At 41.5% G+C, this 24,698-nt stretch overlaps 2 protein-coding genes and 1 pseudogene across 4 annotated transcripts in view; 2 read left to right on the plus strand and 1 right to left on the minus strand.

Moving 5' to 3' along the window:
* The window catches only part of CBX5 (chromobox 5), a 37,018-nt gene extending 21,070 nt beyond the window's left edge, over positions 1-15,948 (minus strand). Inside the window, exons 1-2 of one of the 3 annotated variants that reach the window (XM_068559924.1) lie at positions 14,844-14,984; positions 10,442-10,543 (exon numbers count right to left, since the gene is read on the minus strand). The gene's annotated coding sequence lies outside the window, so the exon portion shown is untranslated. Of the gene's footprint in view, positions 1-10,441; positions 10,544-14,843; positions 14,985-15,930 lie in introns of those variants that run through there. The other 2 variants (XM_068559926.1, XM_068559920.1) reach the window with 2 other exon arrangements.
* Positions 870-1,465, plus strand: LOC137775008 (leydig cell tumor 10 kDa protein homolog pseudogene; annotated as a pseudogene).
* On the plus strand, positions 15,566-20,187 carry HNRNPA1 (heterogeneous nuclear ribonucleoprotein A1). The gene is given in 12 exon segments (XM_068559919.1): positions 15,566-15,678; positions 16,237-16,353; positions 16,626-16,772; positions 16,920-17,130; positions 17,228-17,320; positions 17,407-17,499; positions 17,769-17,843; positions 18,051-18,200; positions 18,745-18,900; positions 19,169-19,203; positions 19,206-19,234; positions 19,469-20,187. Coding segments are annotated over 12 exon segments (1,224 nt in total). The 5' UTR covers positions 15,566-15,663; the 3' UTR covers positions 19,572-20,187.
* The last annotated feature ends 4,511 nt before the right edge of the window (positions 20,188-24,698 follow it).

Consider the following 24,698-nt stretch of genomic DNA (forward strand, 5'->3'; position numbering starts at 1 on the left):
CTGAAAGAAAAGAGAATTAAGACTTGCAGTCCCATGAATTCCTTTCTCCTGGCCCTAAGAACATTTTAGAGAGCTCCAAAACTCTGCTCTCTGCTTTACAGATATGGGTCTTTTAGAGATAGAGGCTGCTGCCATAGGAGATTAAGAAAAAGGGACAATCAAAAGCAAAGAACCCGACTGAGGAAAAAAAAGAATGGTGATTCTTTTACAGTTTAAGGGCTAGAGCCTGGACCAGATAAAGCATCGAGACTGGTTATTATTTTGGTTATCAAACAGAAGAAACTGTAGGGTATGAGGGCAAAGTGGACAGTTTTCAACTACGAGGATTTCTTCAACCTTGAATAGACCCATCAGGAAATCTGAGTAAAAACTGCCTTTCTCGATTCTTCCTAACTTTTTAAAACTTTTTGTAGTTAAGGGATATGAAAACAATGCCAAAGGAATTAGATCAGGGTTGTGATTCTGTGATTAACTTGCCATGTGTGATCTTGAGTAAATAGATTTTAGCTCTAACCCCAGAATCACTAAAGTGGGCCAAATAAATCCCCACTGCCTACCACCTAGGGAAAGAGTGAGTTTATGTTGAAACCAAAGGGCTATTAAGTCCCCCAAAGAGAAGCTTTTGTAAAAATATTACAGGGCCTAATACAACAGCAGCAGGAAATATGTGACCTTCCAAATTCCTAAGCCATTAAACCATATCACATGCAGTAACTCCTGCAGTTCAACATGTTACAGAGCAAGAAAGGAGGAACTGTGTCTCTGTTAACCAGGTGCTGGTAAACTAATAAACCTTCAGAGAAAAGGCAGGTAACCCTTTCTCTCCAGGGCAAAATTCTTACTCCTTAAAATTCAGGAAAGCGGCATGACTGATCATGGCGCAGGGGCAGCGCAAGTTCCAGGCGCGGAAACCAGCGGAGAGCAAGACAGCTGCGGCAGCCTCGGAGCGGAACCGGGGCCCGAGGAAGGGCGGTCTCGTTATCGCACCCAAGAAGGCACGCATCGTGCAACAGCAAAAGCTGAAGAAGAACCTGGAGGTCGGGATCCGGAAGAAGATCGAACATGATGTGCTGATGAAAGCCAGCACCAGTCTGCCCAAGAAGCTGGCCCTGTTGAAGGCCCCCACCAAAAAGAAGGCAGCAGCCCCTTCCTCCACCAAGACGCCTTCCTAAGGATGCAGCCCAGCAGAGGCCATCACCGCAACCCTCTCTGTGCTCAGACCTGTGCAGGGAGGAGGGGCTGTGCTCCCCAGAGCCTTGGGTTGCGCCTCAAACTTTACTGGGGGCCTGGCCCGTGAGCAGGTGATCAGCAGGTCAGAAGTGCACCGGCTCGCTTCCCAGGGTGCCAAGGCCAAGCGCAGGCCAAGGCCAGGAGGATGCCTTCACCAGCTTCCTGTGTCCCCCTCCCCCTCCCCACATCCTGTCTCCACTGGTTTAACCTGGAGCAATAAACCTGACTTTGTCATTCCAAAAAAAAAAAAAAAAATTCAGGAAAGCATTGGAGATGGCAGAATGAAAAGACTAAGCAATTCTGTAAAGGGATAAAGGACAGGAAAGAAGGACAGCAATGCTAACATTTTAGTGAAACCTTTCAGGAGAAACAAGGGAATTCAACGAGTAAAGGGACAAAAACATTCAGGTGTCCATCCTTCTCCTTAAAACATCAGGAAATAAAGAGCCAGATGAATTCCCTCCTTCCCACTCTTAAGAACTGCCTAAAAGGCACATGGCTAAGATCCCTTTCTCTTTGGGAAATGGGTTTTGTAACAGCTGACAAATCAAATTGGGCCTTATGCCGGGAGTCAGAGTCCAACCATAATATTCTGTAAAGAATGGCATGCAATTGTCTTGTAAATCTCCTGGACAGTCACAGATCAGAAGCTGGCAAGGATGACGACACAGTTCTGATGGAATGTGTCTTATCTTAACCTTGAAGTTACAGATCTGCTCAGGAGCAGCAGTAAATGAGAAATGCACTCAGACACTGGAGGGGACGTAATTCTCTTTTAGACAGTGCGACCCAGTGTATTAGGGTCAAATGAAACACAGAGTCAGACGGACAATTTAAGGGCTAGAGCCTGGACCAGATAAAGCATCAAGACTGGTGGTTCACGCTGAGCTTGGAAGGAGGGAGCATTCCAGTGTGAGAAATGAGACATGGCTGGCAGGATGATGGCTTGATTAAGGTAGAATCCCAATACCATGACAGAGAAAGAGAGGCTGAGCCTCTGAGCACAACCTTATTATCCTTATGGAAATCTCCATGGGAAGGGGAGAGCTTCTCAAGTTTCTAGAGTCCTTCAGACATAACAGCTCTCAGCCTTTTCTTGAACATACACAGGAACTCTCTGGTAAAGGCATCAACAACCACAGAGTCCAGCAATTTAATGGCCCATCAGATGACAAGAAAGAGCAGGCCCACGAACCCTTCATATCAATGATACAAGGCAAATTCACCTTACAGGCCTCTGAGTGCTGGGGGAGAAACACCTAAACCAGGGATCTGGTGAAAATTCAGCCTTGGACAAACATCAAAGAGCTCTGCGGTCAGGCACAGTCAGAACCCACATTCCAAGTCGATGACAGGAAACTTCTTTAACACATGAATCTTCCAGAAAAAAAAAAGGGGGGGAAGAGGTGAGGAGGTGAAGCAGAAAGAGAGGGACAAAAAAAAACCCCACACATTATACGGGTAAAAGAAAAAAAAAATGGTAAAAACTGCCAGTGCCCAGAAATTACAGAGAGGGCATTACAGAAAACTGGAGCAATCCAGAAGAACAACGGATGTAATGATTAGCTGTTTGTATCAACCAATCAATCCTGGAAACAGAACCACCCACATGAGATCTCTGGTATCTGTCTGCTCTGTCTAGTTCAGGCTCTGCTCTAGTCCCTCCAGTTGACTTTTCAATGTCAACTGTCCTGGTGGCTTTTCTTAGATCTTGGTGTAGCACACTGTATTTTCATTACGACTTACGAGCAAAAGCATATATATGTATTATATATATTCTAAGATTTTCTCTAAGTTTTCTTTGTATTGTTTAAAACTAATGAAACCAACTGCTAAGCTGCCTCACCGAGCTACCTACTAAACTGACATTAGTCAAACCAAATGTCAAAATGCATAATCAATGAGCTCTTTATTTTAGAGTTTCAACATAAATTTTATAAGCCCACTAAAAAGGCAAAATCTTCTATAAAGAAAGTCATTCTAAAGAGTAGGAAAGGGCAAGGGCATATGCAAAGGTCCCTATCACATGTATTAATATGCCACTGATGGGTGACTTCAGTTGGTCTAGGCTTGAGAAACTCCCATTTCTCCCCTAAGGCCCTTGGGGAAAGCTGGTGGCTTACGCGAAGATTAAACTGTCAGCTACAGCATTGTCTTCAAGGCGTCATCTTTATAGCCGTATTGCAGCAAATAAAACAGATGAAAAGCAACCAAATTTACAGAACCATTTTAATCTGGTTTGTGTTCTTTGCTCTTTATAGATCTAGAAGTACCAATAGTTTTAGGTTTGTTAACACATACAGCATAAAACTAAAATACCCTTGATAAAGATGTTTTCTTCCACTAGATTTATGATTTCCAAAGTATTAGCCATGTGACATTTTAACAAAAACACAGCCTAGGGATGCACATTACAGCTGTCCTAGCTGTCTCAGGTTTTGTTAAATGGGCTGATAACTATCACTCTACCTCCACCAAAAGCCTATGAGCACCCAACTCAAGAGGAGTTAAAAGCTTTTCAAATGTCTATTTAAGAGACTGGATTAGGAAAGAGTTGAGGAGGAAGATTAACTGTGGTCGTTAACACCCCTGTCATTAACAAGCCACATACAGAGAACACAAACTTTATTAATAGAGAGGAGTGTGGAAAGAGGAAATGCTCTCTCCCTTGGCTAGCACAAGCTCCAGTTCATGATCCTTCAAAAATCAGGCCAAGGCACTGCTTCAACCAGTCACAGAATTATTCTGGGGGCAAAGTATCCTATTTGTTGATTATCTAAGCCTCCTGCTCCAGCGAGCAAGGCAGTAAAGAGCCTTTTGTTCTTTTAGATTAAAACATCTACATTATAAATGGAGATAAAGGGTGCCTTATAAATTTCATTTGACTGTACTGTCCTCCAAGCTCTGAATGCCATTAAAAAATATAAATGAATGTGTACTACAGCAATTCTCAGAACTGCTCAAAGCGTGAAGTCTGGTTCATTGGTATATTTAGCACTAACACACAAATTCTTGATAACTCATTACCAGATCACAATTCCACAAAATAGTAATTTTACATGAGATTTGTCTCTTTCCTTTATTCAAATCTACCGAGTGTCCATCTTCTCTAAATTTAGTTAGGGCACACCTAAACCCATCGCTGGGCAAGAGGTTAGATAGTCAATTGTTCCAAGATTCATGAGAAAGTAGAATTTGTATCACTATGGGCAAATGTCTTCCAGATGGTGCTTCCAACAACTCTATCCTTGGAATGTGCTGAATTCATCTCAAAGCACCACAGTCTCTAGTGAGTGTTAATCTCACACCCACTCCTCTCTATTAATTAAATGTGATGAAGCATGAACTAGTAGATCTTGTCACCTTTCATGAAGAACCTAGCAATTTCATCATAAATCTTAAGAAAAATGAGTAAGAGCAACATTTGAGTAGATTACCACGAATCTTAGATTTTTACGTACCACTTTGGCAATTCATGTTCACAAAATATGGAAGGGTTAAAAGAGAACTGAAGTATCCACCACCAAATAAAATTATGGTCATAAAGCAGTTTCTAAACAGCCATAAAATTAAGACTCATGCTTATCTAGCTTGTACAGATTTTGGCTATCAGCAGCTTAAGGGTTACAAGGGCCCCTTCAGGTCATTTCAACAAATCCTCTATTTGAAGGAAGAGCTTCTACTATGCCAAACAATTTACATTCTAACATAGTCTTAGTTTTGCAAAGACATTCAAGAGTCATAAAAATTAATTTGCATATCCCAACTAAAATCTCTAACTGTTGAGATGGTATTAGACTTTAAGTCAATATGCTAAAACCTGATTAATACATCCTGACAAAAAAGGAGTTTTTATATAATTGGAATAAGAAAGATATCTCAGACTGTAAAACTTCAGGAGTAAAAGAGAGCATTCCTTCAACATATGGCATAGTTTTGTGCTCTGCCATTACCTTGGTGTATTAGCAACATGAATTATATTGAAGTCATAGCCTACAATTTAGATAAATAAAATCAAGCCAGTATTGAACTTTTTCCCATCCCATACAACGGTATCCTTGGCAGCTCCTTGGCCATCTATTATGATCCTGACCAATTTCTCTCTGTGGCAATTTAAAAGCTGTAAAAAAATACATAATGGGTGATGACAGGAGAAACAAACCTACACCAGAAATTATTGAACCTTGTACATCTCTGCAAGCGTCTCTATTGACATTTAAGTGTGAGTTACTATGCCACAATATCATAAAAGTGTGCTCTACACTTCAGATATCTTGATAGTTAAATGCAAGGAAAGGCCATCAGATAAACAGCTAAAGGGATGGGCCAATCTCAGACCACCCAGCTCTTCCACTGAGCACTCTGACACATTGCTTATGCCAAATAAGATGTTTCTGACTCTCTTTTTGTCCAGCTTCCAACCATCATCCCAATTCAGATCCTGTGCCAAAAGGATGATACAGTAATACTGATCCTTGCTCTAAAATTGGTTATGGGACATTTACTGAGGGCCAAGTAGGTGTCAAGCATTGCATAAGCAGTGAGTCTAGCCCAGTCTTCAACTTAAGGACTAAGGATTTTAAGATTCTCCTTAGTTAAGTCAGCACTGGTTAGCACCATCCCCAAAGGTTATTACAGAAAAGCTACTAAAGGGGTAGCTAGTTAACAGTGGCAATATCAGGACTAGGAATAAGGAGATGTGGGTCCTATCCCAACTAGATCACTGAAAGGTTGAACTGGACAGTTCACTTAACCTTAAGGGTGTTAACTATTTGCCCCACTTATCTCATAGGTCTGCTGTGGGGGTAAAAAAGCTAAACACTTTTAAAAATATAAAGCAGGGGCTTCCCTGGTGGCGCAGTGGTTAAGAATCCGCCTGCCAATGCAGGGGACACAGGTTCAAGCCCTGCTCCGGGAAGATCCCACATGCCGCGGAGCAACTAAGCCCATGCACCGCAACTACTGAGCCTGCGCTCTAGAGCCCGCGAGCCACAACTACTGAAGCCCGTGCACCCTAGAACCCGTGCACCGCAACGAAGAGTAGCCCCCGCTCGCCGCAACTAGAGAGAAAGCCCGCGCGCAGCAACGAAGACCCAACACAGCCATAAATAAATAAATAAATTTATTAAAAAAAAAAAATATATATATATATAAAGCAGGGAAGTTAATAGTAGATGAAGTTAAAAACAATGAACACGTAGGTGTTTCCTCCTCTTCTATTTTCTGGAACAGTCTGTGTAGAATTTGATATTATTTCTTCTGTAGAAGTTGGGAAAATTCACCTGTGAAGCCATCTAGACCTGGAGTTTTGTGGGGAGGCTGTTAACTACAAATTCCATTATCCTTGATACATATAGGGCTAGTGAGGTTCTGAATTTCTTCTGAAGTGAGCTCTGGTAGTTTGTCTTTCAAGGCAGCCATTCATTTTACCTTAGACATTGAATGTATTGGCATAGTTGTTCATAATACTCCCTTATTACCCTTTCACTGTCTGTAGGATCAGTAGTGATAGCCCTTCTCTTATTCCTGATATTAGTAATTTGTGACGTTTTCCCCCTGATCAGACTTGCTCGTTAATTTTATTTATCATCTCAAAAAACCAACTTTCAGTTTCATTGATTTTTCTCTACTGGTTTTGTCTTAATACTTCATCAACTACTTACTGCTTTTACCTTCACTATTTCCTTTCTTCTGCTTACTTTGGGTTTAATTTGCTTTTTCTTTTTTTAATTGAATAAATTTGACACGTAACACTGTAAGTTTAAGGTGTACAGTGTGTTACTTTGATACATTTGTGTATTGTAATATGGTGGACAATGTAGTGATATTTATGTTACATAATTGCAGTACAATATTATTGTCCATATTCACTATACCATGCATTAGGTCTTTAGGGTTATTTACTACTTGTTACAAGTTTGTACCCTTAAACACCATCACTCTTATCCCTTCTTTTTCTAGGTTCTTAAGATAGAAACAGACTCTAGATCTTTCTGCCTTTTTAATTAAAGCATTTAATATTATAAATTTTCCTCTAAGCACTGCCTTGGCTATATCCCATAAATTTTGACGTCATCATTTTTATTCAGTTCAAAATATTTTCTAATTTTCTGTGTGTGATCTCTTCTTTGATCCATGGGTTACTTAGAAGTGTGTTTAGTTTCAAATATTTGGGGATCTTCCAGATGTCTTTCAGTTACTGATTTCTAATTTAATTCCATTATGGCCAGAAAACGTACTTTGTATGATCAAATCCTTTTAATTTTGAGATTTGTTTTATGACAGAAGATGGTCTGTCTTGATAAATGTTCCCGTGCACTTGAAAAAAATGTGTATTCTGCTACTGTTGGATGGAATATCCTATGAATGTCAATTACATCAGGCTGGTTGATAGTGTTGTTCAAGTCTATTCCGTACTGACTTTCTGTCTACTTGTTCTATTAATTACGGAAAAAGGGTGTTGAAATCTTCAATATAATTGCAGATATCTACTATTTCAGTTCTATTGTTTTTTTTAATTAAAAGAGGGTGTTGAAGTCTCCAGCATAATTGCGGATGTCTATTATTTAGTTCTATTGTTTTTTTCTTTATTGTACTTTGACACTTACTATTAGTTGTGTAAAATTTAGAATTATTGTGTCCTCTTGATGAATTGATCCTTTTATCATCTAACCTAGTGTTAGCTATTTGCCCTACCTACCTCATGTCTGTCACGGAAAAAGAACAAGAAAACACTTCGGAAAATATACAGGAAACAGAAGGTGAAATGTTGGATGTTAAAAATAACTTTAATGAATTTGTTGAACTATCTCTAAGTTTCATCTATGCTTGTCTCCAACTACACATATACATGAGGGTTGCCTATGTTTCATCAGATTCCTAGATATAATTTATTGTTGTGAAACACTGAACAAATTAGCAGTATATTACCCTCCACAACTCCCTGTGAGGTAGTGAGTCTTAATGATTTAGGGATGAGAAACAAGGCACAAGGAGTTCAAGGATTTGCCTCAGAAACCAAACTTAAGATAGATTTCCCAGCCTATTGGCTGACCTCTTTAGCAGAGGGCATTTTATTCCAACATAATTATGCCTGCTGTCTCAGATATGAACTTGCTTTATTCTAAGAATTGTAGATTACAATCAGAGAAATACTTGAATTCAATTTGGTTCCTCCTCTCCATGCAAGAAATAAATAATGAGTGTGTTATGAAACTTGATCTTAAAGTAGTCCTTTCAATGACACCATCTCAATCCTATGCTTTCTGGTGTCCTTCCTAGCAATGAAACACAATGCAACAGGCACTTGGTAAGTCTGAAGAATAAGACTGCATGTTGGGACTTCCCTGATGGTCCAGTGGTTAAGAATCCGCACTTCCACTGCAGGGGGCACGGGTTCAATCCCTGGTCAGGAAACTAAGATCCGGCATGCCAATTGGTTAAAAAAAAAAGACTGCATGTGAAAAATTTTAAAACTAGGTCCATGACCTATTTTCAGTTACAAAAAAATCTGTCAGTGCTATTTTTTTTTTATATTCTGCTTACTCCCCTCTCTTTAAAAATAATTTTAAATTGAGGTATAATTGATTGTAAGTGTTTAAATTTGATGAACTATTCTTACTGGATAGGAAATCCAGACTACACAGTCCACAGCCTCATTAGAATGAGTGAAAAGTGGTCCAGCTAGTCCATTACATTCTTTTTAGAAAATCACACACAATTAACAAGTACAGTTTGTTATCCTGTGTTAACACCCTGAGAAGTTGACAAGCAGCCAACAAAGTCTTCTGTCCCTCAAGTCCTAGGCAAAACCACCAGTGGACTACACTGGCCCAAAATATAAGAATGAGTTCTTGATTTGCATTTAAAATTAACTTCAAAAATAAACTCCAAGACAATTTAGGAGTCACTTCATAAAAGTCTTAGGTCTAGAGGGCTATTAGTTCTCACCTATCCAATTTCGTCCATATAAGAAACTAAGGACTGGGATTTCCCTGGTGGCACAGTAGTTAAGAATCCACCTGCCAATGCAGGGGACACGGGTTTGATCCCTGGTCCGGGAAGATCCCACATGTCACAGAGCGTCTAAGCCCATGCGCCACAACTACTGAGCCTGCGCTCTAGAGCCTGCGAGCCACAACTACTGAAGCCCACGCGCTGGAACAAGAAGCCACCGCAATGAGAAGCCCACGCACCGCAACAAAGAGTAGCCCCCGCTTGCCACAACTAGAGAAAGCCCGTGTGCAGCAACAAAGACCCAACACAGCCAAAAAGAAAAAAGAAACTAAGGACTGAAGAGGGCAAATGGCTCACTTGGGTCTCCTGAGCCTTCCCCTGCCCCCAGCTGCCCCTCATTTTTAAAAATAACCTTTCCTTTTTTGAATTAGGTAAAATTTATTTGCATAGGGGTTAGAGAACCAGGGTATAACAGTCTGAATGCTAGCCCTCCAAAAGTTATCCGTGACCTAATCCCTCAAACCTGTGAATATTACTTTACATGGCAAAAGATGTGATTTAAAGATGTGAAAGGAGAAATTTATCCTGGATTATCAGTGGGCCTTAAGTGCAATCACACGTATCTTTTTAAGAGAGGCAGGAGTTCTGAGACAGACACACAGAGAAGGCAACATGAAGACAGAGCAGGGAGAGATGAGGCCATAAGCCAAGGAAAACTGACAACCACCAGAAGCTGGAAAGGCAAGAAAGGGACTCTCCCATAGGGCCTCCAGAATGGGCTCAACACCTTGATTGCAGACTTCTGGCCTCCAGAATTGCGAGAGAATAAATTCCTGTTGTTTGAAGCCACCAGGTTTGTGGTAATTGCAGCCACAAGAAACCAAGACACAGGGGAAATAAAATTTTAAAAATCATAAACCGGACATATATAAAACCAATTACTGATGCAAAAAGAATTGTACTTTAAATGACCCAAAGAATGCCTAAACCCTTTATCTTTCATTTCAAAGAGTAAGTTGAGGCGACCACAGGATGCAATTTATCTAAAATTATGGCAGATCTGAGAAGATAAATTCAGAAAGATCTAATATTTACACAGCTTCTAACAAGAACAGTGTAGGTCTTCCCCCAAACATGCTAGCTGGTAGAGCTCCCGAACAGACTAAACATGGGCAACAGTTGTCACTGTGGGTGTTCTGCCAACACAAGTGTAAAGTTGTCATCAGAAATGAACACGTGGCTTCGAGTGGCTTACAGAAATCCAACAAATCTGCGTCCTGGACTCTGCACAAGCCAACTCTTCTCAGGATGACCTGGACTCCTTCCCATTAGTACGATGATCAGCTAAAGCCATCCTCTACAAGGAGGGAAGGAAAATCAAAGTTTATGTCAGGGAAAAAAGACAACTGCCCAGAGTCCAAGTTCATAGATAACAATGTGTAAATATCAGCCATACTAAGTCAGTTGTGATATCTCACACTGTAATTTATTGCTTTTTAAATCAACATCCAGAGCATTTAGGCCCAATTTCACGTAAGGTAAACGGAAATAAAAATAGACCAAGTAAAAGGACAAGAAAAAATGCTTTACCAGGGGATGTTAAATGGGCTATTTCAATAAGATATATAAATCATGCTATGTGGTTAAATAAAATACCTTGATAAAAGCAAAAAATAGTAGTCTTCCTCAGAAACCTTTGTACCCTGGATACCTTTCTCTCTTTTCCAGAGGTACTATCAAGGGCACTGAAAATCACCAGAACTTCCCTAGATAATATAAAAATCCAGTCACTTCAGAGGTATGTTCTTTCTTTCTCTTTCCCCAATTATCATCTTGCTCACCTCCTGCCCAGACAGAAGCTTTCAGACAGACCAGTGAAGATGTGTTATTTTCCCTTTTAGTGAATAATCATTTCATGTTTGGATGCAATAATATGCTTCTAAATTCTAAGTGCAAGTGCCTGAAATTTAATCTTTATAACAAAGGCTCAGCATTTTATATTGTTAACAGAGAGGAACAAATTAACAACCAAACCAGGTTCTCTAAAGGCAAGAAATAAAAGTCTAAACCTAGGATTTTCAATGTGATAGTCTCAGAATTTCAATGAAAAATTACCCACCAAAATTTCCCCACCAGAAAGAAATGTTTATCAGACCTATTAACTATGACACTGTAAGAGAATTTCCAATACAACAAACAACTTTTATTTGCACACCACAGTAAACCAAAAAGTCTAGCTTCCAGTCCTGATATTTTTCAAATTAAAATATACCATTAAAAACATCAAATAGGGACTTCCCTGGTGGCGCAGTGGTTAAGAATCCGCCTGCCAAGTCAGGGGACATGGGTTGGAGCCCTGGTCCGGGAAGATCCCACATGCCGTGGAGCAACGAAGCCCATGTGCCACAACTACCGAGCCTGCGCTCTAGAGCCCGTGAGCCACAACTACTGAGCCCACGTGCCACAACTACTGAAGCCCATGCGCCTAGAGCCTGTGCTCTGCAACAAGAGAAGCCACCACAATGAGAAGCCCGAGCACTACAATGAAGAGTAGCCCCTGCTCGCTGCAACTAGAGAAAGCCCGTGCCCAGCAACAAAGACCCAGTGCAGCCAAAAAATAAATTAATTAATTAAAAAATAGAAAAAAAATTTAAAAAAAACATCAAATAAGGGGTCACTGATTACAGCCAAGTAGGTGGGGCTGGAGATGAGATGAATCTATTCAGAGTAATCTAGGGTGGCATGATTTGGTTACCTATTTTTCAGTCAGTATTTCTTTTCTCCCAGTGTACGGGTCTCTACACAACTGAAAAATCAGATCAGCAGCAATCGACCTGTGCTTTTAAGAAAATGAAATAGAGTATTGTAGATAAGGAAATGTCAGAGAGGGGCTTCCCTGGTGGCGCAGTGGTTGAGAATCCGCCTGCCAATGCAGGGGACACGGGTTCGATCCCTGGTCCGGGAAGATCCCACATGCCCGGAGCAACTGAGCCCGTGCGCCACAACTACTGAGCCTGTGCTCTAGAGCCCGTAAGCCACAACTATTGAGCCTGCGTGCCGCAACTACTGAAGCCCGCGTGCCTAGAGCCCGTGCTCCGCAACAAGAGAAGCCACCGCAATGAGAAGCCCACACACCGCAACGAAGAGTAACCTCCGCTAGCCGCAACTAGAGAAAGCCCGCGTGCAGCAACAAAGACCCAACACAGCCAAAAATAAATAAATATATATATTTAAAAAAAAGAAAATGTCAGAGTGCTTTGCACATTTATTTGCATAATGAAACTTTAAAGGAAACAGGATTAAGTCAAATGAGAATATAATAAGCATCTGAAGCAAAGTCTACCTTCTTCAAAAACATATTTGCCATTATTTTAGGAAGCCAAACACACACAAGATGCAATCAACGTTCAAATTGCAAGAAATGGTAAAAACCTTAATGAAATTTTGCTTTTATCCAATCAAACAATGATCACGCTATATCTGAAGAGATAATCATGAGGATTTAGTGATCCATTTACCAAAGGACACTTCCTAAACACTTCACCCTTCTTCTCCCTCTAAATTCCAATTGGCAAAATAAAAGATTTTGACAAGATAATCAACTCTACCATCTGTCATTTCAGATCAATGGTTTTCAAGTGGAGATTTTGCACCCCTCCCTCCCAGGACATTTGGTGACATTTTGGTTGTCACAAGTGGGGGTGTGGGGGGAAGACTCAAAATATCAGGCTCAAAATATCAATAGTGCTGAGCTTGAGAAACCCTGTAGTAGATCAAGATTGTATTCCTTTCAAACCTAAATAAATTAGGGACACATACCCTTAATCTATTTCACTTTAGTTCTTATAAACTAAGTAGCTGCATTATTAGCATACCTACGAATAGTTCAGAAGCAAATACAAAATAGGTTTTCCTTTTGCAAGTGCCAGAGAACATGAAAATCTCTCCTCTGGTTCACGATAAGCTCATCTAAAATCATCTTCCTTTTGTACAATGTCAGAAAGGTCTCTACTTATAAGAAAACTTCATATGTATTTCAACTTATTACAGTATTTAAACAGTTTTCTCTTGACACTAAATAAATCAGTAAATAATAGAGCAGTATAGAGTCTGATACAGCCAATATGCAATGAAAATTTGTTTTACTAAAATACACTGGACTGATAAGAATTGGCATTACTAACAGGATATGAACTGCATATAAAATACTTTGAAGGAAATATAATCAAAAGGCAAAAAAATAACCCAGGTGATGGATGAGTCCTCCTTTCTCCAACACCCTAAGTATCATCCTCCTTAAGCAACCTCCTTTTTATCCAAATCCAGATATCCTCAATGGAACAGCAGAAAGGGCTTAGGAGATCTGTAATGGTGTAAAGAAAGAGATAATACATGGAGAGAAAAGTTCCACAGAGAAGAGCCTAAGATAAAGGCATTGGGGACATGGACAATGCTTGCAAAGCATTTAGCATAATGCCTAGCAGGTATCAATACTAAGTACTCAAAAAAAGCTACCTTTTTAAAGTTTGTATTTTTAAACAGAGGATCACCTTAGTTCTTAATGGAAAAATAGAACTTTTTGGAGGTGTAAGGAGTAAGGAGGTGTTGAGAAGTACTTGCTTATAACTGAAAACACAAAAACAATTGGCTTTTAAATTTAACTTGAATCACAAATTATTATCCCTGCAAAGACCTAAACATTGGAGACCGGACCTGTCTCCATCCCACTGTATCCCTAGAGGTAACACGCTTTGGTATGTAGCTTTCCAAAACTTTTTCTGTGGATTTACAAATCTCTTTGTCCGTGAAAATATGCATTATTACTATTATGTTGATTTTTCTTGCGTACTTTTCCACAACAATACAAAGATTTATCCTATTCGCTCTAACATTTCAAGTCAGTCTTTCTAAAGAAGCGAGCTCTCAAAGTCAAAAGACCTCCCTTGTTCCCCCCCCGCAAAACCTAAACATTGCTGGATGGTGGGATGTACCTAAATGGGGAAATAAAGCCAAACTCGAGAAATATAGTAGCAAACTTACAGGTTCCCTACCAGAGAAGTGTGTGGCCTAGAGACCCAACGGCTTCGTTCAAGTCATTGTGAATAAAATACCCACCCCTCGCGCCATCGCAGGCAGTGACTCCCCATCCTTGCATCCCCAAATCTAAGACCTCCCTCTTTTGGAGCGCTGATTGGACGGTCAGCCCGAGCGCTCTCCGTAAGCTGTCCGCCTACTGGCTCCAGATTTGGTCCATCCATTTAACCGCCCAACTGCCGCATCCCCCATTGGAGTCAAACCGCTGCCTCTTGGAGGAGCCCAACCTACCGCGCGCTTCGTGCTCATTGGCTCAGTGAGCCGCTGCTCAGGACGAGAAAGCCCGCCCCCCACATACCGATGGCCCAAGGACCGGTCAGTCGGCAGCTAAAGGCGGACCCAATTGGCCTATTCACTCGCCAGTCAAACTCTTCGGCTGCAAAGCTCCACAGAAACTACGGGGATTTAAAACATCCCGCCCCTGTTCTTCCATTGGTTGGGTGGACCTACCGCTCCCCCTTCACTAGCCCCCACCCCGCGGTCCATTCATTTCACACAATAACGGGGCCAACTGGAGTCGGTTCAAGACGTCGTATGCGTAGGCAAGACTGTCCGCCACTTACCCGGGATCGAGACCGATCACACACGCTAACGTCTCCCCTGTTCTTCGGTGGTGAGGCCGGACCACAGGCCGCCGCTGCCGCCGCGTTCTGCGCAACGCCAACCGCCCGCCAAAACGGATCCTTCCCTGCGCCTGCGCGACCAATCCTGGGACTGGACCCTTTCCCCGCCCATTACGCCTGCGCAAAAAGGGGCCCAACTCCCGCCACTACGCAGGCGCCTTAGGTTCGCCGCTGTCTCCTGCCCGCCATTTCACGTGTTCCAAGCGCCAGGCGGAACTTCTTAACGCGCCTGCGTAAACTCGCCATTTTACTACACATGCGCTCAGCGGGCAGTCGCTGCCAAAAACAAAAATTGTTACAGGCTAACTACTTTTCTGATACATAGTATTAATCATGGTTTGCCAGATGAGCTGAACATAAAATTAGTAGCATAGAGAATTAAAAAGTTATCTAGTTACCCTAAGTGCATTCAAACATGAATGATTGGTTGACTAGCCAATCAGACTAGTTAAGAATAATATTACTCGGGAACCCATAGACCCCCCCCCCGAGGGGTGGAGACTGCGTAGAACGCCCAAACGGATGACGTTACACAGCACTGCAGTACAAGAGACCAATAGTAGGGGGAAGCAATTTCAAATATCCAATCAGAGCTACTCAGGGGCGGAGTCTACCAATGCTGAAAGCGAGGAGGCGGGATAAAAGAGCGAGGCCGAAGGTAGGCTGGCAGATACGTTCGGCAGATTACTTCTTTCTGCCCGTGGACGCCGCCGAGTAAGCATCGTTGACGTCTCTCCTCCCCCCCCCCTCCACTGCCGTCATGTCTAAGTCAGAGGTGAGTAAGATGCTCTTTCTAGCTAAATTTTTTTTCTCGCGCCTTCCTGAGTTCAGTAGGGTTCGGCCTGGTTTGGCTGCTTGCCCCAGCCGGTTCAGCAGTTCTTCGGTCGCTGCCAGGGCCTATCCCTCCCTAAGTTGAGGTCGCCATTTTGTCCTCTTCGCCATGAGGTTGCCGTCCTGCAACTCTTAGCAATCACGCAGGCTCGGTCCACCTTGCAAAACTCTTAAGCACATTCAATCTGTTTTTTACCTTGTCTCAGTGGGCGACTTTCTTAAAGAGCATTTGTAGTCGATATTGGCGATGTACTCCTCCCTCCTAGTCCTTTTGTTGCGCGTGCGTCGAATGGAGTGAGGGACGCATGCGCTCGGCGCTTCTCGGCCCACCCAGCACCCAACATACCGCCTCCCCCAGTGCGGAGAAGCACGTGGCTTGCTGCGACCAGAAGGAACAATAAGTGTTTCGTACGTTGCTATCTAGTTTTAGTTTTGGTTTTTGTAACTGGAAGGTGTTTTGCGTTATAGCCCCACTTACCGCTTTTTTTCCCCCAACTCATAGTCACCCAAAGAGCCCGAACAGCTGCGGAAGCTCTTCATCGGAGGTTTGAGCTTTGAAACAACCGATGAGAGTCTGAGGAGCCATTTTGAGCAGTGGGGAACGCTCACAGATTGTGTGGTAAGACTTGAAAAAGACAAAGGACCGTAGAACTCCTTGATTTCTCTGGCTTAGCTTGCTGTAGTTACCGTCTGAATGCTAATGGGATTATGGTTTTAAGTAAGGTGTGGCTTTAGCTGATTAAAAATCTCCCAATTGGTAGATTAACTTTAGATGGTTAGTGGGAAATCGAAGGGCTTCAGACAAAGGGTTGGTAAGAAGTCTCGTATTGCCTTACTTAGGGTAGAAAAGGCAATAGCTTCTGGGGGCTTACCACGTATTAAACATTAAAGGTAATGAGGGATCCAAACACCAAACGCTCCAGAGGCTTCGGGTTTGTCACATATGCCACTGTGGAGGAGGTGGATGCGGCCATGAATGCAAGGCCACACAAGGTGGATGGAAGAGTGGTGGAACCAAAGAGGGCCGTCTCAAGAGAAGTAAGTGATCTTTTTTCCCCCCTTCCTTTAGTCATTTGGAAGTGTGCCACCAGGGGGACTTAACATTTGGGGGTGTAACAAACTTAAAATTCTTAACTTGTGGATAGGTTTTGTTAATATAAGTTAACTTAATTTTTTTCATGTTAGGATTCTCAAAGACCTGGTGCCCACTTAACTGTGAAGAAGATTTTTGTTGGTGGCATTAAAGAAGACACTGAGGAACATCATCTAAGAGATTATTTTGAACAGTATGGGAAAATTGAAGTGATTGAAATCATGACTGATCGAGGCAGTGGCAAAAAGAGAGGCTTTGCTTTTGTAACCTTTGATGACCATGACTCTGTAGACAAGATTGTCAGTAAGTATTAGGTGGCTGGCATTTGCTAAGGGTTCTGAAATCCATGCTGTATTCTAAATGCTGAGTTGGTGTTTTCTTTATCTTCAAATTTTTTCAGTTCAGAAATACCACACTGTGAATGGCCACAACTGTGAAGTAAGGAAAGCCCTATCTAAGCAAGAGATGGCTAGTGCCTCATCCAGCCAAAGAGGTGAGTTTGTTACTTAATTAAATCTTAAACATAATTTTGAGTAATTCCAATTTGTACAGCCTAACACTTAAAATTTGTCTCTTCAGGTCGAAGTGGTTCTGGAAACTTTGGTGGTGGTCGTGGAGGTGGTTTTGGTGGGAATGACAACTTTGGTCGTGGAGGAAACTTCAGTGGTCGAGGTATGTGTGGTTATAGTTTACTAATAAGAGTTAATGGTAAAATTATAATTACCCCCAGATGACTTATCCAAAGTTACATTTTAATCCAGATGTAGTTCCGGCTTCTCACTAACCGGTAGTTAGTCTTGCATACGGAAATAATGCACTGATTTAATGCTGCCTAAAATTTAAACTTAAAAGGGGGTGACTTGTATGCGATCCACGTACTTCAAACCTGTTTTTTTGTTGTTGTTGTTGTTGTTGTTGTTTTAAATTCTGCTTTTCTCCAGGTGGCTTTGGTGGCAGCCGCGGTGGTGGTGGATATGGTGGCAGTGGGGATGGCTATAACGGATTTGGTAATGATGGTAAGTTTTGTTTGTTTTATTTAAGGAACCACAGATAAAAAGTTTTGGCAACCTTTAGAATAGGCTAATAGAGACTAAAACTCTAGTGCATGATAAGCTCAATTTTGACCTAATAGCATGTTGTGAGCAGGTTTTTAGCTGTCATGCTAGCACAGAATTTGACTGTTGAATACTTTTGTCTTATTGAGAAGAATTGTATTCTTGTAGGTGGTTATGGAGGAGGCGGCCCTGGTTACTCTGGAGGAAGCAGAGGCTATGGAAGTGGTGGACAGGGTTATGGAAACCAGGGCAGTGGCTATGGCGGGAGTGACAGCTATAACAACGGAGGAGGCGGAGGCGGCTTTGGCGGTGGTAGTGGTAGGTATCCAGTGATCCAAGTACTGGTGCAATAGCTAGATTAGCCTTTTAGAGTTTATCCATATGGGGACTTGATGCTTGTGTGTTAACGCTGCATGGTACTTTTTTAACGGGCTTGCAATGCTACCTCCTCCTAGCTTTAAGCTGGGGCCGCCTCACTCCCAATGGATAGATGGATAAGTGGATAGTGGTGTCTTCAATTGGAATTAGATTAGATTCTAGCAGGTTTTAGTGTCTTAACTCTTGGGGTCTCAGGCACTTAGTTGATGTATCCAGCATGTGTTTGCCGTGCCCCTGGATGGGTAAAGGTCTTCAAGGCAAGAGAATATATCATTTTGCTATGCTGTGGTGAGTTGGGTAAATTTTTTTTTAAATTATTGGATTATTCAACTGAATGCCTTGCCCAGAAAGGATAAAATACAAAGATAAACATTGGAGCCACCAGTTTTGGGAGCAAGGCAGATCAAGGAACTTTTTTACTTTGAACACCAGAATTTTTCGTTTTCCCCGAGTAACAGATAAAGGCCCTCTTTTCCGTTCTTAGGAAGCAATTTTGGAGGTGGTGGAAGCTACAATGATTTTGGCAGTTACAACAATCAATCTTCAAATTTTGGACCCATGAAAGGAGGAAACTTTGGAGGCAGAAGTTCTGGCCCCTATGGTGGTGGAGGCCAATACTTCGCCAAACCCCGAAACCAAGGTATGGTGTATATGTGGTATTGGAGGGCTAAACTAGTACTGTTGAGGAAAATATTAGACCTTTAGGCAATGCAGGTGCAGGAAAAAAGCTGACAATTTAAAATCTTGAGGAAATTTTAAGTGGTAACTTGTAGTTCAGTTAGGAAAATCATGTGAGCCCAAACTTGTGAATTTGAACTTACACAATACAAATATGAAAGCCCCAAATATAAAAGCATTACCGTTATTATTCATACTTTTAAAGCTTAAGGGAACAAATTTGTTCTTAGGTGGCTATGGTGGTTCCAGCAGCAGCAGTAGCTATGGCAGTGGCAGAAGGTTTTGATTAATGCCAGGTAAGTGAACACCTTTTTTTGTTTCCACTTAATTTTCTTGTAATTGATAATGAACACAGTAACCCTAATGTAGCTGAGCAGTGAAACATAGTTAACATTATAATTACAATAAAATTGTGGATATTAAGTTAATATTCAGATCAGCAAAATTTGTGGGAAACAACTTGCTATTGGATTGTAGCCTTGAGTCTTAATATGTTTAGATTAACAACTTTATTCCATATTGTTCAACAGGAAACAAAGCTTAGCAGGAGAGGAGAGCCAGAGAAGTGACAGGGAAGCTACAGGTTACAACAGATTTGTGAACTCAGCCAAGCACAGTGGTGGCAGGGCCTAGCTGCTACAAAGAAGACATGTTTTAGACAATACTCATGTGTATGGGCAAAAAAACTCGAGGACTGTATTTGTGACTAATTGTATAACAGGTTATTTTAGTTTCTGTTCTGTGGAAAGTGTAAAGCATTCCAACAAAGGGTTTTAATGTAGATTTTTTTTTTTTTTTTTTTTTTGCACCCATGCTGTTGATTGCTAAATGTAATAGTCTGATCATGACGCTGAATAAATGTGTCTTTTTTTTAAATGTGCTGTGTAAAGTTAGTCTACTCTGAAGCCATTTTGGTAAACTACCCCAACAGTGTGAAGTTAGTATTCCTTCAGGGTGATGCCAGGTTCCATTCAAAATTTATTTACAACCTGCTTTGGTGGAGAAGCTATTGTCTTCCGAAACCTTGGTGTAGTTGAACTGACAGTTACTGCGTTGTGACCTGGAGTTCACCGTGAAAAAAGGGTCACCCAAGCAAAGTCATGGAGTTTTTTTGATTATTAATATGATTGTTGGCACATCCTATGCAATATATCTAAATTGGATTATGGTACCAGATATAGATGGGAATGAAGCTTGTGTATCATCCATTATCATGTGTAATAAATAAACAATTTAATACCCTCTTGAATGCAATGACAACTGTATGGATTTGGGACTGGCAGAGCTTTGGACCTTCCCTACCCGCTACCCCTGATAATGTTGAATGCTTCTATCACAATTCAAGTTCAAAACTCTGCCAGAGAATAGAAACCAGATGCTGGCTAATGCCACCCCATAAATCCACAAATTAGAAGTTTTGGGGAGACCTTTTTAAACTGACCAGTACCAGTAAGGAACTTACTCTTAACACAAAAACAGGTTTACATTAAAGGAAAACTGCGGTTTTTGTTCTGGTTGGGTGGGTCTTTATATAGGTTTATGGATTGACACACTAGTAATTTTCTGTATGGAGATAAAAATTTGTTGATATGGTGAGCCATATTATCTACTTTAATTCATGCTAACTGCAGTTTTCCTTTAAATACGGCACAAGGTGACACAAACATTCTAAAATGTTGATTGTATAGAAAATGATTTCTAAACCTTTATAACAGTTTACTTAATATCTAATTGTTATTTGTACATAGCTTCCTTTGAGCCCTCCCTTTGGTACCCTCAATTTCAGTGCCATTGTACTTAGTAGAATAGAAATTTGTTTATCACTAGGACTGTGTATTCCATCCCATGGGTGTGTTACTTGGAAGTTTGGGGAGGGGGTTGGGTGGGGTTGGGTGGGAGGTGGAGGTGGGTGGGAAAGCGTGGATAATAGTTCCATGGGCTTGATACTGGCTGAGTTTGCAATGGCAGGTGGAACCTTAACTATTGAGGGAGTTTGCAGATACCTCAGGATTCGTGACAATGCCTTTAAAGATCCAGGAGAGATGTTCAGCTACTAGGAACTGCTAGCAAGTATAGCGCGAATGGCTCCGAGGTCAGACACTCTACAGCTGAGAGTAGACACTTGTGGTATGTGGAGTACAGATAAGCCAGGGGCAGGCCACGGCACGCTCCATGAAAGCTAGGAGGGAGTGAAGTTTCAGTGACCATCGCAAGGAAGGAGGGAGACAAGAGTAAGGCACACCTGACTCTTAGACCTAGCAGTCAGAACCAGGAGAAAAGGTTTTATTGCTATGCTGGTAGGTAAGAACAGATTTTACTTACATCCATATAGCTCTCTAAAATCCAGCTTTCTCTCATATTTTCTTTAATATATTGAGCCAAAACTAGTCCAGTTAAGCTGAACTTGGTTTTTCTGGAAATCAATTGCTTTAAGTTGACACCCTATTCTTGGTGGCTCCCAACTGAAGGAAGTGAGCACTTTAATTACTTGTATAATGATACATTCTTACCCTTTAATTTCTATATTTCCTATCTTTTGACCTATTAACTTAAAACAATGGCTCAAAGTAATGTATTAGAATCTTCCCCAGAATGCTGGTGGGGGAGGGTGGGTGGACCATTAGTGGGAGGTGGGAGGGTTTAGCCTGAGATGGAACTTGGCTCTGAGAAAAGCTAGTTCTAAAGGCTGTTTACTTTTCTAGGGAGGAGTGTGCTACCACAGGCTTAGCAACTCTTAACAAACAAAATTCCAGTTCAAGCTCATGGCCAAAAGGTAGGTGTTTACATAGTAACAGTGCTTAGTATTCCTACAGTAAAACGGCAAGCTGTGCCTCAGAATTAAAAAAGTAAGATCTCGTAATTTGTTTTCTATTATCTGATCTGACAGACTGTCTGACAGACTGTAGCCAGCAAAAAGCTATTAAAACAATGGGATTCTCAGTAAAGAGAGTGGATATAATTGTAGCATCTTTCAGCTACTTATGTATATACTTTTTTCTTTTTTGCAGGACCATCCTTATGAGGACCTTTATCTGAGCCACTGTGCACTTCGTTTTCACTGCCATGCAGTAGTCATTAGCTGCTGTGCAGCTTGAATTAATCATTCAATTTTGTGAATGGATTTTTTAAAAATAAAATGCGTTTAACTTGGTTTTGGTTCTTGTTTTCTATGTCTTCTTCATGATGTTTATGGTAAATAATTTGAGATAGTGCATGTTCTTTACTAGATCAAGTTTGAGAACGGGAAATGCAGGAGTTAATGGTAAACCAGAAGAATTTTACCCTCATTGCTTACCAGTGTTTTTCCCTGTAGTCACTGTAAGCTGTTGAAAGAAAACTGCATTATAAATGCTTTAAGCACAGCCGTGTGTTAATTCAGATGGAGGAAGTACTGGGTTTGTTGGAAGTGATTCTAATACTATGTATTACTATTTTTTAAAGTTTGTCCCATCAGCATCCATGGTTTAGTGAAATCAGAGAAACTGGTTTTCTTTGGCTGCAGGAGTAAATCTCGACCCAGTTGGAAGTGAGCTGTTTGCTACTGCTCCTCTTGAACAGGTCCTTTTTGTAGCTCTCTTGGCAAGGGAAAATCAAGTTGTAGTTGAATGCTGTTGAATGGCAGATGCTGTTGAATTTGAGTCTCTTCTGGGAACTGCGCTTATCTGTTCAGTTCCTGAGGGGCATAGTGGATCTCATCTTGGGTGAATAAATATTTAATTGGTCAGTTATTTCAGGCTTCAAAAATATTGAGCCAAGGGTAAGAAGGTGAAGGAAGTTCTTTACCTTCTCAAAGGTAATGAACCTAAAAATATTTTAAAGCAATAGTTGAACTCTAGGAAATGTTTATATTTTTTCTACCATCCTCAGGAAAGGTCATTATCTAGCCTCAGTTTCCATCCTTGATAAAAGGAAATGAAGTGTGTGAATCCATAGGTCAGTTATCTTACTACCAGAATTACAAGTAAGAATCTCCATTTACTGAATGAGGCTTCTCTGATTCATACAACAATGGTTTGGAGGGATAGGACAACTGAGGCTACCAGTTTGCTGAAAAGTAAATTCCCTAGTTTTTAAATGAGAACCTGTAGGAAGATAAATACCTTGTTCAAATTCTTGTGACCACCCTTCCCGTCTTTGGCCTTAGTTACTGTTAAATATGTGTATCTGAGGGTCTTCCCCGCTACGGAGTACTCCATGAGAAGTGTCTCCTGTTCACTACCTCCAATGCCTAGAACGATACCTAATACCTAAGCTTATTGGGTGCCTAGTAAATATTGGTTGAATGAATGTTTAAATTTGCCTGTGAATTAATCATCTTTGTGAGTTTGGTTAGAATGAAAAACTTCATTCTGATAGCCCTTAAGCAAACTAATCAAATTGAACAACTAATCTCACTACTTGACAACTAATCTCATTACTACTTGATCCCACATGTTCAGGTTTTTGAGAAAGTTGACAGGTTGGACTGTCTTCAGATCTATTAGGAATAGGAAGCTTTCATTCCCTAGAGACCACTTTTTTTCTGAATCTGTAGGCATGAAGATTCCACTTTGATCACTTATGTCTGCTTTTTTGTGTCACGACTGTAATGAGTATCAAAACTTGGAAGTATGGTTTCTGTATTGAAATGGAACTAGTAAAATTGAATAGAAGTGTAAAGAGAAACAAAACACACCAGAGGTAATTTATATAATTTACTGATTGGGAAGATTGGGAACCACCCCAATTCCAAGCAAGGAGATGAAGGTGTGTGGAGGTTTGACTGGACTTTGATCCGTGTGGCTAAGATTCTGAAACTTAGTTGTGTTCTAAGAAATAATAAGGCCCTAGATCTTCAAGGATCTAGAAAGGGGGACGGAGGCACCAAAACAAGAATTGGGTAACATCTGTCTAATGTAACCAGGGAGATGGAAGAGTTCACTGAAATGCATACTGTGCTCTGCTGTGGAGCAGACTTTACCCAGACCTGGGTGTGAAATCCCCTGAAACTTGGGTGTCCAATCAAATTCTCTCATTCCAATCAAGAGCAGCTCACTCAGTCTTCTGAGAGAGCTCTGGCATATCAGGACCCAGGCTGAGGGAGTCCCGTAGAAGTAGGCACGAGGAGGGGAAAACGGCCTGTGGGCATTCTAGGATTTCCAGTGCCCCAGAGTTTGAGAAAGGAGTGGCCTAACACTCCGGGACCTCTCACAGAGGGTCTAGCCAGCTCTGGCAGCAATCAATCTCAGCTCTATAAGTAGGGGGCCACCCGAGAAGGTGCGGTTCCTCAAATCATCTATGGCCCCTGGCTCTGAGAAGGGGAGTGAAGGTGGTAGATATCACACTGCTCAGGCCCAAGTGTTGTCATGTGTCCCGTCCTCATACAGAGCCGTAGGGGAAAGAAGCAAGCTCAGCAGAACTACCTCCCTGCCACCAACAGGCAGTGAGCTCTGAGGAGCACCCCTTTCATCACCCTCCCTCGAGAAGGAAGACACAGCAGAAAGCTATTTCTGTAGAGTGCTTTATATACCAAAGCTCAAACAAGAGATTGGAGACCTGGGAAACTGAATCACGGAAGAGAGATTCCAGCCCTGCCCTCACATCCTCGCCTCCAGGCAAGCCTCACCAAACACACCTTGGACCTTCCAAATGCCAGGTTTCCCACTGTGGTCCCTCCTGGTCTACAGAACTCAGCTCCTTCTGGGCCTCACGGTTGGGGAGTACCTTTATCAGAAGAGAATGAAGGAAACCTCCATCATCAGTCCCACCCCTCCGGCCAGC

Source organism: Eschrichtius robustus, chromosome 13, assembly GCF_028021215.1.
Source record: "Eschrichtius robustus isolate mEscRob2 chromosome 13, mEscRob2.pri, whole genome shotgun sequence".
Classification (NCBI taxonomy): Eukaryota; Metazoa; Chordata; class Mammalia; order Artiodactyla; family Eschrichtiidae; genus Eschrichtius; species Eschrichtius robustus.